The 12,604-nt window shown below is 67.1% G+C and overlaps 2 protein-coding genes across 4 annotated transcripts; one reads left to right on the forward strand and one right to left on the reverse strand.

Moving 5' to 3' along the window:
* Positions 1 to 1,096: 1,096 nt before the first annotated feature.
* On the reverse strand, positions 1,097 to 4,229 carry ATP5F1D (ATP synthase F1 subunit delta). The gene is made up of 5 exons (XM_053965616.1): positions 4,003 to 4,229; positions 3,066 to 3,219; positions 2,630 to 2,718; positions 2,052 to 2,180; positions 1,097 to 1,219 (listed from the first exon to the last, which is right to left on the reverse strand). The coding sequence occupies exons 1-4, from the start codon at positions 4,138 to 4,140 to the stop codon at positions 2,058 to 2,060; spliced, it is 504 nt and encodes a 167-aa protein (XP_053821591.1). The 5' UTR covers positions 4,141 to 4,229; the 3' UTR covers positions 1,097 to 1,219; positions 2,052 to 2,057.
* A 593-nt stretch (positions 4,230 to 4,822) lies between these two features.
* Positions 4,823 to 12,421, forward strand: CBARP (CACN subunit beta associated regulatory protein). Of its 3 annotated transcripts, none has more exons than XM_053965602.1 (10): positions 4,823 to 4,912; positions 7,018 to 7,089; positions 7,670 to 7,815; positions 7,905 to 7,966; positions 8,275 to 8,440; positions 8,508 to 8,682; positions 8,877 to 9,029; positions 9,359 to 9,566; positions 9,679 to 9,862; positions 10,164 to 12,421. In XM_053965602.1, the coding sequence occupies exons 2-10, from the start codon at positions 7,042 to 7,044 to the stop codon at positions 11,338 to 11,340; spliced, it is 2,319 nt and encodes a 772-aa protein (XP_053821577.1). In that variant the 5' UTR covers positions 4,823 to 4,912; positions 7,018 to 7,041; the 3' UTR covers positions 11,341 to 12,421. The 3 variants fall into 3 exon arrangements, with proteins under 3 accessions (XP_053821577.1, XP_053821578.1, XP_053821579.1); XM_053965603.1 differs by having other exon boundaries at positions 4,850 to 4,912; positions 6,911 to 7,089; XM_053965604.1 differs by lacking the exons at positions 4,823 to 4,912; positions 8,877 to 9,029 and having other exon boundaries at positions 6,770 to 7,089.
* Positions 12,422 to 12,604: the final 183 nt, after the last annotated feature.

A 12,604-nucleotide genomic window follows, 5' to 3' on the forward strand; every position in this document is an offset into this window, starting at 1 on the left:
TTAATAAGCCACAGAGTGAGAAATTTAACACCACAGGCTCTATTTTTGATCACTTGTGAAGGGGGGGGAGAGAAAGACAGAGTGAGTGAGAGGAGGGGGAGGAGGTGGTGGTGAGGAGGCAGCCAAGATTACATCCTGGGTGGCAGTGCCAAAAATAGCCGTGCCCTGCTCTGAGCGCAGAGCGGCGCGAGCCGCGCAGGGCACGCGGGAGGCCGGAGTGGCAAGCACTGACCTCACAGGCAGCCAACGCGCCTTCCCGGGCTGGAACACTGCAGGGAAAAGGGGATTAGAGCGATGCAGAGGGAGGGACAGAAGCTCTGCACAGCAGTGGAAACCCAAAATCCCTCTGGAAAGGTGTGGGAGGGTGGCATGGAGCGAGGGGCCCGGCAGCAGCTGGTGCAGCAGGACACACAGCACAGACATCCCAGATGCCTGGCACAGGCAGAGCTGTCCCCTTGCCCAAACCTACCCCCTCCAGTGGTGCTGCAGACTAGTGAACCTTTCCTGCTTCCCAGGGCTGTGAGGAACCCTGAGGAACCCTGGGTGGCCTCCTCAGACAGGGCTGCACCCAGCAAGCACCAAGCTCAGCAGAGCAGCTCCAGCCATCCCCAGCATGAACGGAAGCAGGAAAGATTTCCATCACGCACAGCATCTGCTTCCCTCTCCGCACCCAGCCCATCTCCAGGAGCAGGGGAAATGCCACTGGCAGCAGCAGCGGATGGGGCAGAGCCCGGCAGCTGCTGTCCAGCTGTGGGAAGCACCCTGCCCGTCAATGTGGATTCCTGCAGCGCTGGAGCTGGGAGGCTGAGGCAGAGCCAGTGCTAGGACAGGAGGGCTCTGGAACAGATCTGTGCTCCTGTAATCCCACAGTCCAAGTGGTTACTGGAGATGGAGGTGGCTGGAGCACAGGGAAGGTATTATAAACCTGTCTGATGAACCTCTTGGGGGTGAGCCTCCCCTGGGAATGCCCAGCCAAACCCCAGGGCAGTGCTGGTGACCCCTTCCCAGGGTGAATCTGCCTTGGGGCAGGAGCTGGGAACTGCTCCTGGCTCCAGCTGCAATTTGCTGCCTGGGAAGAAGGCGATGTGCCACAAGAGAGGGTCACATTTCCTTTTAATTGATCAGAACCATTTCTCCACCTCCGTTTGTCCTGTTCCATCTGTACAGCCAGGGAGCAGAACAGGGACAGGCTGGGAGTTCTGCATCCACAGTGGGATTCCTGCAAAACACAAAGTGGGGTCAGGTTTGTGCGAGGTGGGCTCGGCTGGGCCGTGGATCCCAATCCCAGGGCTTGGCCCCACTCCAGCTGCACAACTGCTGTGAGTAAACACGAGCCACCAGCTCTCCAGGACCAAAGAGCACCCGGACCAGAGATCAGGAGAGAGCGGGAGCTGGTGCCCTCCTGTGCTCCAGGCTGAGCCCGGTGGAGGCTGCCAGTGACTCACAGCCCTCCACAGCACACACTGCCGCAATTCCCGGCTGCCAGCACGTGGGAAGGGAAGGGATGAGGCACAGTCTGTGCAGGACAGAGCAAAAAGAGGCCACAAGGTAAGAGCCCAGCCTCACCTCCCCTGAGACAGAAGCTGTTTGTCTTTAGTGGGAGCATGTGCTGCAGAGATCACGTGCTGTTCTCCCTGTGGGGCCCAGCATCCCCACTCTGCCCCCAAGTTGTGCCCAGATGTGGCCAGTCCCAGTGGGGACCTGGGGAACCAGCGAGGCCCCAGCAGTGACCACAGTTCCCAGTCTGTCTGTCCCAGCACTATCCACCCAGCCTTGTCAGGGCTGAACTCCAGTGTCACAGCTGGGCGGGATCCCACAGTGTCAGGGTTGGACCCTACAGTGCCACAGCCCAGCCCCAGGCCCCATTGCCACCTTGCAGCCCCAGGTCAGCTCTGGGCTGGGGACCCCCATGAGCCCCCCAGAGCTGAGGCCTGACCCTGGCAAGGGACAGCTGTGGTCACTGCTCCCCAAAAGCAAGGCAGATCCCTTGCCCAGCCCAGCAGGTCCTAGAGCAGGTCTGGATGCTCAGCCAGGCCGCAGGTGAACCTCACCTGGATTTATTCCAGAGCCTTTACCAGGGCTTCATTAGCTTCTACCTTAATCTGAGCTTCTGCTTTAGCAGCTTCATCAGACGCTGCTGCCATCTCTGACACAGCTTTCTCCAGGTTGGATTTCGCAGTCTGGACATGAGGGCACAAAGAATGTGTGTCACTGGGAGACACTGCAGGAGAGGGGACTGTCCTTCCCTCCCTCCCCTGCAGCCATTGGTCCTTCATATGGATGCCAAGGACCCACTGACTTGGGAGCCTCACAGAGCTACAGACACAGCTGTGCTGGCCCCAGACACCTTATCAGCAGGGAAAAGCTGTTCTGGAGGTGAGGACAAGGTCAGTGTCTGTCCAAGGGGTGGGAAATGGTGTGGAGATTTACGACTGCAGAGCTCCCTCTCTCCAGAGAGCTGACCAAGGAGGAGCCCCAAGCCCCTGATCCCAAAATGTAGTGGGGGTGCAGACACAACCCTGGGTTCTGGGCACAGAAAGCTCCCAATACAAGGACCCCATGGCACAGAAGGGGAGCAATTTCCCCCTAGGGAGGGAGCCCAGGGCTGGTAAAATCTCTGGGTACTCACAGCCAGGTCCAGCATGTCTATGGTCACTGCCTCCTCTGCCAGCACCTGCACCGTGGAGTCGGCGTGGACACTGACAGAGCCACTGCTCACTGCAAGGCACAACATGGGGGGGCTCAGCCCTGGCATCCTTACCATCCTTTCCCAGAACAAATCCTCAGCCCCCTCCTGTCACATTTCCAGCATTCAGGGACTCAGCTCCCACCCCAAGGCAAGCTGGAGAAGGGGATGGTCCCAGAAAGCCTGAGCAGAACCAAGACCTGACCCCAATCCACAGCTCCCAGGATCAGCTTCCAGAAGCCCCTGGCAAGCTGGGAAAGCAGAAATCGCTGGAAGTGCACCAGGCCACACTTGGATGGGCAGAGCCTCCCTTGTGGAAGCACCAAGAACACCATCCCCACGCACATCTTTCCTCTCCAGCTCCTCCTGCCTCGCTCACCAAAGTACTTGGTGGCCGTCCCATCCTCAGCATGGACTGTGACAACGCCCGGCCGGAGCACCTGGAGCGTGGGGACGTGGGATGCCAGGATGCCAAAGGAGCCGGTCAGTGTGGGCACATCCACCTGCTTCACGTTGGCTCCGTTGTAGAACACCTGGATGAAGAGGGCAAAAAGGCGGAGTCACCAGGGATGGGGGGATGGAGAGCGGTGGCTCTGTAGAGCCCAGGAAGGAGCCCATCCCAAGGGAGCAGCTCAGCTCCCAGATCCTGGCAGGTTCAGCACGTCCAGGTGTGCCCAGGACAGGCTGCACCTGCACAGGGTGGGAGCGGAGCCGGGCTCCAGAGGAGGGGTCCTGGCAAAGGCAGTGGGGAAGCGTTCCCAGCTCCCAGGGGCACGGCGGGGAGGCGGCACATGGAGGCACAGAGTCGGGAGTGGGCGACAGGCACCGGCACAGCCTGGGAAGCGCGTGGGGAGCCCTGAGCTGCCGTCCCCACTCCGGCCTACCCTGCCGGGCTGTCCCTGTCCCCAGCGCCAGCCCGCGCCCTGCCCCGGGGACAGCCCCGGCTGGGCCTGGCGGGGGCGGACCGGCCGTGTCCCGCTCCAGGCCGGCGGCGCTGCGGCGGGGCCGGGCCTGGCAAGCACAGCGGGTCCAGCAGCACGGCTGAAAGGGCTGCAGCGGCCTCAGGCAGGCCCGGGAGCGCTGCGGCGGGGACTGAGCGCCCGGGTCAGGCGGGCAAGGCCCGAGGTCAGGGCCAAGGTCAACCCGGTGACAGCCCTGTGACAGCCTGGCCGTGCCCCGGGAACCCCAGAGCCCCCGGGAACGGACAGCCCCGCGGGGGCGGCAGCACCGGCCGCGCCCCGCCCGCCCCGGGCCCTCAGGAGACACCGGGCGAGGCGGCGGCGGGGGCATCCGGACCGCGGCCGCGGCGGGCCTACCTGTGTGGGTGAGGCGAAGGTGAAGGCCATGGCAGCGGGGCCGCCGGCGGGATCGGCATAGCCGCGGGTGGGGGGCAGCGGCAGCGAGGGGCGGCGGGCGAGGCGGAGGAAGCGGCGGGCGCACAACATTGCGGCCATGGCGGCAGCGGCGGCAGCGCGGGGCAGGCCGGGACGGCACCGGACCACAGCTCCCGACGCACCCCGCGCGCCGCCCGGCGGAGGAAAAGCACGCTACACCGCCTGGCCTTATAGGAATTGTAGTTTCCCCTGCCCGCCGAGTGTCGTGGTGCTGGGCGGGGGGGCCCGCCTCCGCAGCGAGGGGCCGCCGCGCCCCCGGGCCCCGGTCCGGCCGTTCCCCAGCGGCTCGGGGCGCTCCGGGGCAGGGGTGGGGACAGGGAAGTGGGACAGGGATGCGGGCAGGGCTATGGGACAGGCAGGGGTACAGGCAGGGATGCAGGCAGGGATGCAAGAAGGGCTGGTGCAGGCAGGGCTGGTGCAGGCAGGGATGCAGGTAGGGGCGGTGAGGGCAGGACCGGTACAGACGGCTGTGAGGGCAGGAGTGCAGGCGGGGCTGGTGTAGGCAAGGCTGCTGCAGGCAGGGATGCAAGCAGGAGTGCTGTCAGGGCTGGAGCAGGCAGCGGTGTAGTCAAGGCTGTGGCAGGCAGGAATAAAAGCAGCGGTACAGGCAGAGGTACGGGAAGGGGCGCAGGCAGGAGTTACAGGCAGGACTGTGGGGCAGGCAGAGGAGCAGGGGGTACAGGCAGGGCTGGTGCAGGCAGGGCTGGGGCAGCCCCTGTCCCCACGTGACGCCCGCGCCGCGCGGGGGCGGCTCCGGTTCATTCATAAATCCCGGGGCCGCCCCGCCGCACCGAGCGCAGCGGCGGCGATGGAGCCCCGGTCTCGGTTGTAGGTGAGTGTCTGGCTCCGCCGCCTCGCGACAGCCCCTATCGCGACACAGGGAGCCGGCCCGGCCGAGGGGAGACCATCACGCCCTACCGCGCGTAGAGGTCCCGGGGGCTTCTGCCTCGCTGTTACCAGCCCTGTCGGCAGCCCTGTCACCAGCTCTGCCTGCATCCCTTATTCCTGCCCCATATCCCTGTCCTACATCCCTGCTCGCATCCCTCATCGCTCATCCTACATCCCTGTCTCCGTCCCTGATCCACATTCCTGCCTGCATCCCGCATTCCTGCCTGAATCCCACATCCCTGCCTCCATCCCCGCCCCACATCCCTGACTGCATCCCGTCACTAGGCTGGGGCGCGGGGCTGCGGTCACAGGGGGCAGAGCGGATCCCCCCCACGCCCCCAGCCCAGCCCCGGTCCAGCCGGACCCCGTGGGTCGCATACACGCGTGGGGCGCAGCACCGGCCCGCCCCCCGCACCCCTTCCCACGTGCGGAGGCGCGGCACCACCGGGATCCCCCGACCCCGAGCCCCCGCCCCGGGCACTGGCGGCGGCCCCGGGTCCCGCCCCGTGTCCCCCCCGGGGGGACAGCCCGGGGACCGGCCCCCTCCTCCAGACAATGGCCGTCCTGTTCCTGTCGGGTCGCCATGGAGACGGGATTCCTCCATGATGGGGAACAGGAGGGACATTCTTCCCGCTCCCCCTGGCCCCCCGCTCCCCCTGCCTCGGGCCTGAGGGTGCCCCACAGGGATCCCGCCGATGGGGCGCCCATCCCACGTGGAGCCGCAGCCCCCTCGACCGGGGTCCCCCCATGTTGTCGGAAGCGGGACCCCCCCCCACCCCCCCTTAGCCTTTCTCGGGGGTCGCGGGGTGTATCCCCTCACCTTGTGCTGCATCCCACCACCTTGGAGAGGCGTGAGGGCGGGTGTAGGCAGGGGGTTCTCTGCCTCAGGAGGCCCCCAACACCCCGATATCCCTCCAAGGGATTGATACCCCGACCTATGACAGGGCTGCCCTCAGCCATCCCTCTGAGCTGTGCCTCACTGCCAGCTGCGACACGGCTACCCCTGCGCTGTCCCCACGAGTGACAGTCCCCACCCCTTCACGGGCACCATTCACATTTTTCACTGACCTAATTTTGAGCGGCTTCCAAGTGCCCACCCCTGCCTGCTCCGGGGGTCCCCGACACAGCATCGCCCAGCCAGGCCGGGCTCAGCCCCTTCAGCAGCCTGGGGACGCACGGAGGGGACACACGGCCTCGCAGCGGGAGCTGGAGCTCGGAAGCCCCCGGGAAGGGCCAGGCACGCGGGAGAGTGATGAGGATGAGGTCCCCGCCGGGTCCCCAAAGGCCGCAGGGCCGATGCCGCGGAGGAGGGGAGCAGGACCCCTGTCCCGGCGGCTCTCGGTCCTCAGGAGCTCGGCCCGGCCCCTCGGTGTCCCCCCCGCGCGGACAGCCCGGTGACGGAGCCGCTCTCGGGATGACTCACGATCGTCACCCGTCGCGCTCCGGCGACACCCACGCCACGAGCTGTGGGGCGGCCACCTGCCCCCCGTCCCTACAGGGAGCCCCCAGCGCGGCTCCCCCCGAGCTTCCGCGGCCAGGGGGTCCTCCGGCGGCGGGGCTGGTGCTGCGTTTGGCCCCCGGGGACGGCAGTGCGGTGTCACCCCGGACCTGGGGCAGGGATTTCAACCCCCGGGCCAGATCTGGCCACCGGCACTAGCCACCGTTTGGGGGCTCCGGCCCCAGCCGGGCGCGGGGACCGTGGCCGCTCTTCGCGGGGTCGGGGGTTGTGCCCACGCGAGTCCGGGGGCTGGGCGCGGGGGGTGGCTGTGCCCGGAGGGGGTGAGGGGCTCCCTGGGGAGGGGCAGCGGTTCTGCCCTCTCCTCCCCATCCTTCCATCCGTGCTTCGCTCCTGACCACACCCTCCATCCCTTCCTCCTTCCCCTGAGCACACCCTCCCTTCATCCCTTCATCCCGGTCCCTCCCTCCCGGTCCCTCCCGGCAGCTCCGCACCGCGGTGCCGGGCAGGGGCCGGGCAGGAGCCGCCGCCGCCACCCCCGGCCCGGCTCCGCCGTCCCGGCCGGTGCCTCCCTCTGTCTACCCCCGCCCCAGGACACGCTCGGGCCGGGACAGACCATGAGCGATGACCCAACACCCTGGGACAACGGGACCGAGAGCGCCACGGTGAGTCCTGCCTGTCCCTGCCTGCCCCCGCCTGTCTCTGCCGCCCCTCCCCAGGCCGCCAGCCTCGGGGTCCCGCGGGAGGGGGGAGGCATGTTCGGAGCTCTGGGGTTCTCGTGGCTGCCGTGGGGCTGGCGTCTTCACACGAGTGAGGACGGCAGCAGCCCCGCTGTCACCCTCTGCTCTGCCAGCGCTGGGAGTGGGTGACAGTTCTCAGTGCCCTGTGCGCTGCTGGGATGCTCTGGCTGCGGGGATCCAGGGGCCTGGGCGCTGCTGCCGGATCAGCCCCTCTCCAGGGGCAGGGGGAGAGAGCACCGACCCCCGCGGTGGGGCAGGGCTGGGGGTCCTGCCGCCGTCCCCATTCCCAACCCTGTTCCCACTCCCACTCGGCGCGGGGGCCGTGGGCGGCTCAGCCTCCCCGGCTGCCGTTGCCTTGGTGCAGGCAGGGCCCGGGGGCGGCGGGGGGTGGGGGGGGCGCGGCGGCTCCGGGGGCAGCGCTGCCATCGGCGCGGCGGGGGCAGGTTTGGGGTGGGCCGGGCCCCCCCGGCGGGTCCCCGCGGCTCAGCCCCTCGGCCCCGAGCAGGCGGTGCCCGGCGAGGTGTCCCCTCAGGATGGGTATGTGCTGCTCCTCGCCCTGCTCTCCATCTTCATCGGGGGCACCCTGGTCCTGCTCTCGGGCATCCTGATCATCTGCCGCCGCTGCTGTGAGGCCGACCGGCGGCACTCCAGGTGGGCAAGGGGTGACATCACTGTCCCCGGGGTGTGTGGCACCGTCAGGGGGCCTGGCCCGGGCACCTCTGACCCTCCTCCCCCTGCAGAGCCAGCGATGACCCCGAGAAAACCAACACCACTTACCTGGATGACTCGCAGCAGGCGCAGGGTGAGTGACCCGAGTGCTGTGCTGATCCCCCCCAGTTGCATCCCAAGATCTGGGGAGGGAGTGAGGCAGCTCCTGGGCCCTCCCCTCCCCTCCCAAGGTGCAGCCCCTGATCCCGCAACAGTGACCACCACACACCCCTTGTGCCCTCCATTACCCATCCCTGGCTGTGGAGCAAGACGGGCAGCTGGGAGCAGGGAATTCCAGGCTGGCATTGAGGCCACGAGTGCAACAAGTTTGCCAAGCCTCAGCTGGGGAAGCTGGGGTACACCACAGTGTGGGGAGCTGGTTGCTGACCCCCTTCTCTGCAGATATCACTGGCAAAGTGGAGGACCCTGAGTGCCTGTCGTCCTCCAGCTACCGGGATGCGGAGAGTGAGCGGTTCCTGTCCTCCAGCTCCTCCACTGCCCGGCGCGTCTCCTTCAACGAGGCCGCGCTCTTTGACCAGGGGAAGAAGACCCAGGAGAAGGGGAGGAGGTGAAGCTCTGGGCTGAGCGGGGGACAAGGAGTTGGGGCTGCCCCTCCTGACCCAGCTGTCCCACAGGTACACACTGACAGAGGGGGACTTCCACCACCTGAAGAATGCCCGCCTGACTCACCTGCACCTCCCGCCGCCTGCCCTCAAGATTGTCACCATCCACGAGTGCGAGTCCAGCGAGAACAGCCTGGCCATGACCCCCCGCCTGCCCCCGCCCAAGCCCGGTCTCGCCATCTTCCAGGTGAGCCCTCAGTGCCCGAGGGACAGATGGGACATGGAGGCCAGGCATCCTGCAGCACCCCAGGGAGGCACTGCTGGGCCCAAGATGCGAGTCTCAGGGCATTGCTGGAAGTAGAGACAGGAGGTCCTGGGGTGCAGGGGCCCCTCCTTGTCCCCACCCTCGTGCAGACCCCCTGAGCATGCTCTGCCTTGCAGCCCCCCACAGGGGCCCTGCCCCGGCCAGTGCTCCCCAGCCATGCTGTGGGCCCCAGCTCAGCCCTGCCCGGGGACACCTACAACTCCACCGTGGACACCAGCTTCACAGAGGCCAGCCCGTCTGCCTCCTCCGACTCTGGGGAGGGGCCTTCGGTGAGTGCAGGGGTGAGGGGCCAGGATTGGGAAGGGGCTCCCAGCCTGCACAGCCCCAAGGGTCCTGTCCTGCTCCCTCCCTGCTCCCCCAGATCCCATCCCTGCCCCCTCGCTCCGTGCCAGGGCTCAGGAAGAGACGTGGGCATCCAGCTAGAAACAGGCTCTGCCCCCCCACCTCCACCCCCACCTCATCCCTGCCCCGGGGGACATTTGTGCATCTGTTGCAGCCCAGCTCTTCAGAGTGGACAAAGGAGCCGAGTGGGATGCAGCGGGGCTGGGGAGGCATGTTTGGGTCCGAGCAGGCACTCACGGCCTCCCCATACCCCCAGTTCACAGCAGCACCCAGGAGTGGGAAGGTGGCTGGGGCAGGCAGTGCCGGCCCCGAGGAGCCACCCCCGACCCCCCCCCAGGGGACCGTCCTGCAGTTCTTCACCCGCCTGCGTCGCCATGCCAGCCTGGACGGGGCCAGCCCCTACTTCAGGATCAAGAAGTGGAAGCTGGAGAGCACCCAGCGGGCATCCAGCCTGGACACCAGAGGTGGGGGTCAGCAGAGGCCCCGCCGGGCTGTGCAGGGTGGGTGGATATGTGTGGGGGGGGGACTGGTGGTGCCGGTTGGGTTGTCCCCCCAGCCCTGCCCTGCGCCCCCCAGGATCCCCCAAGCGTCGGCAGTTTCAGAGGCAGCGGGCGGCCAGCGAGAGCATGGACCAGGAGGACCGGGACCCCCATCAGACCGACATCATCCAGTACATTGCCCACACGGACGACGTGTCCTTCCATCCCGCGGGGGGCCCCTTCCTGCCCTCCCCTGCCAGCCCCCCACCCTCTCTCGGCAGGTATTTTTCAGTAGATAAGAGGGGATGGGGATGGGTGAGCCGGACAGGGTAGAGGGGCCCTGGGCATGGGGGGCTCCCACCTCTGCAGCTCTTGTGGGGCAACTGGGTCTGGGGTGAGGGGTCTGGGGGGGGGCTGGTGAGGGGGAGGCTGGGTTGGGGCATGGGCACGGTGGTTGCGACAGCATGGAGGACCAGGTGGCACCATGGCACTGCTGTGGAACCTGCAGGGGCTGGGCTGGCACATCCCTGCCCGCTGCCTGCGGGGTCTGTCCCTGACGTGACACCGGGATGGTGCCCGCAGGCTAGAGCCAGGCGAGGGGGGTGCGGGCAGCCCCAGCAAGTCCAGCGTGCCCGAGCAGCCCAGCGCCTACCACGACATCTGGAGCCTGCGCGCCTCGCTGGAGCTGTACGCGGCCTCCGAGCGCAGCAACGACCAGGACTCGGTGCGCAGCGACAGCGGGGACAGCGTCTCCTCCACCAGCGGCGTGCCCCCCTGCCCCTCCCCTTCCCTGGATGAGGCTGAAGGCCCCGAGGAGAAGTTCTGGGGTCGGCCCAAGACGGAGGAGTCGGAGCCCGGCACACGCAAGCTGCTGCAGATGGACAGTGGCTACGCCTCCATCGAGGCGCCCAGCCGGGGGGGTGAGGAGGGCCCCCCCAAGGACCAGACGGCCTCTGAGAAGCGCATTTGCTTCACCAGTGCCGGGCGGAAAGGAACCATCTTTGAGAGCTTCGAGGGCCGGGACCCGGAGGAGGAGGAAGATGAGGAAGAGGAGGAGGGGGGGAGCACGACCCTGGGCGCAGCGGGTGGGGGACACCTCCGTCCCCACAGCCCCCTGGCCTGGTCCCCGTACGGGCAGATGTTCCCCGGGCGGGAGGGGCTGCCCCGGCGGGACTACAGCATCGACGAGAAGACAGACGCGCTGTTCAATGCCTTCGTGCGCCACGACCCCCAGTTTGACGAGTCTCCGCTGCGGGGCAAGCACCGCTCCCGCACTCACCTGCGCAAGCAGTGGCAGCACACGAAGCAGTTCAGCGACCCTGGCGTGCGGTACCCGGCGCTGGAGCGGCACCGGACACCTCTGCGCCGTGGCGACAGTGCCAACTACCCCCTGGACTCCCGGTTCCACAGCCCCCTGCCCCGCATTGTCAGCGCCGGTGACGAGGAGGCAGCAGAGGCATCTGATGGGGTACCCCCTGCCCCGGTGCTGCCTGACCCCGAGATCCAGGTGATCGTGGAGGAGCCTGGAGAGGCAGCACCCGAGACCAAGGCTGGCTCTGAGCTCCGTGAGGATGATGACTGCCCCGGCCCTGGGAGGTGCTTGGGGCTGGGCTCCGGCTCGGAGCTGATGGACAAGATTGCGGGCGGCCTGGAGGAGCGGCTCTATGGGCACCTGAGGAAAACGGCAGAGAGAGAAACCCCCGAGTGCGCGGTGGCCGTAGTGGCCAGTGATGCCTCCCCCGACCACAGCACGGTCTAGGCCCAGCATGAGGGGGAGACACCCTGGCACAGGGGGGCTCGTCCCCCACCAGGGTTCAGGGCTTCATCCCCTCCTGCTGCTGGCACGGGGTGCCCAGTGAGGGAAGGGGGTCCTGGCCCAGGCCAGGAGGGCACAAGGGGGCCCCCGGCTGTAACCTCAGCACGGGGGTCTGGTAGCGTGGGGTGGCCAAGCCCCCCGGCTCCCGGGAGCGAGGGCCTGGGCTGGGGGAGCCCCGGGGGTCGGGGCACGGTGGAGAAGCCGCGCGTTGGCCGGGGGTCAGCGTTGAGGGACTTTGCTGAAGCCCTCACCCCGCTGAGTCCCCGTAGCACCTTCGCTCTCCCCTCTCTCTGTGGTTTTACAAGCAATAAGCCTCTCATCCGGCCGGGAATGTCCCCGCCAGGAAGGGGCCGGAGCTGGGCGTCCCCGCTCTGGGGGACGCTGTGGTGCCACCCTGGCCAGGGGTAGTTTGGGGGGGGCAGTCACCGCCTCAATCCAAACCCTGCCCCCCAAGATCTGCAGGGAGCCTGGGATCTAAACTGGAAGCAGGGTCAGGGGGATTCTTGAGGGGTTGAAGCACCTCCTGGGGGGCCCCCAGAGTGGCAGCCCAAGAGCTGAGGGGAAAGGATCGGCCCGGGAGCCCCAGAAATACCCCCCGGAGGGGTAAGGGCTGCCCCCCGGCCCAGGGTACAGGGTGAGAGCAGAGCGGGGCATCCCCAGCATGTGTTGTGGGTGACCCCCAATGCCCCCCACCACCCCAGGAGCTCAGTGGGGGCTCAAGGATATTTATTGATTTTTACAGAGGCTGCTGCTGCTCCGGAGGGGTGGGGGGGCATGTTCACTTTTGATTAGGTTTTTAGGGTGAAAAAGAGAAAAAGAGAAACTGCTCCAGCCCTTCCCTGGCTGTGGCACCTGGGACTTGGCAGTGTGTGGGGGGGGGGACAGGCAGGGCCCCCCCAAACCCCCATTGCATGCGAGTAGAGGCCGGGTTGCCCCTTCCCTCTGTGCAGGCTCTGCCCAAAGCTCTCCTTCCATCACCTCTGCGTTTTTAAGTCTATAAACAAAGGACAAAAACCAAAACAAACTGTGACATCTCTGAACTCTTTTCTTACCTTCTGCCCCTCTTCTGGATGGTGCCTGCTGTGGGGGGTTGGGGGCTGGGGGCAGCAGGGCTCCGGGCCTGGCATTGCCCCACAAGTGTAGGGTTTGCCTGGGGGACCGTGCCTTTCCAAAAGGAAAAGGAGGAGGAGGGGCTGGTCATACCCCT

This window comes from Vidua chalybeata, chromosome 27 (genome assembly GCF_026979565.1).
Source record: "Vidua chalybeata isolate OUT-0048 chromosome 27, bVidCha1 merged haplotype, whole genome shotgun sequence".
Taxonomy (NCBI): Eukaryota; Metazoa; Chordata; class Aves; order Passeriformes; family Viduidae; genus Vidua; species Vidua chalybeata.

Coding starts and splice junctions, on each gene's coding strand:
- ATP5F1D (XM_053965616.1), bottom strand. CDS start 4,140: ATGGCCGCAATGTTGTGCGCCCGCCGCTTCCTCCGCCTCGCCCGCCGC. Junction 3,220..4,002: donor CCTTCGCCTCACCCACACAG/GTAGGCCCGCCG, acceptor CTCTTCATCCAG/GTGTTCTACAACGGAGCCAA. Junction 2,181..2,629: donor TAGACATGCTGGACCTGGCT/GTGAGTACCCAG, acceptor CCTCATGTCCAG/ACTGCGAAATCCAACCTGGA.
- CBARP (XM_053965602.1), top strand. CDS start 7,042: ATGAGCGATGACCCAACACCCTGGGACAACGGGACCGAGAGCGCCACG. Junction 7,967..8,274: donor TGACTCGCAGCAGGCGCAGG/GTGAGTGACCCG, acceptor CCTTCTCTGCAG/ATATCACTGGCAAAGTGGAG. Junction 9,567..9,678: donor ATCCAGCCTGGACACCAGAG/GTGGGGGTCAGC, acceptor TGCGCCCCCCAG/GATCCCCCAAGCGTCGGCAG.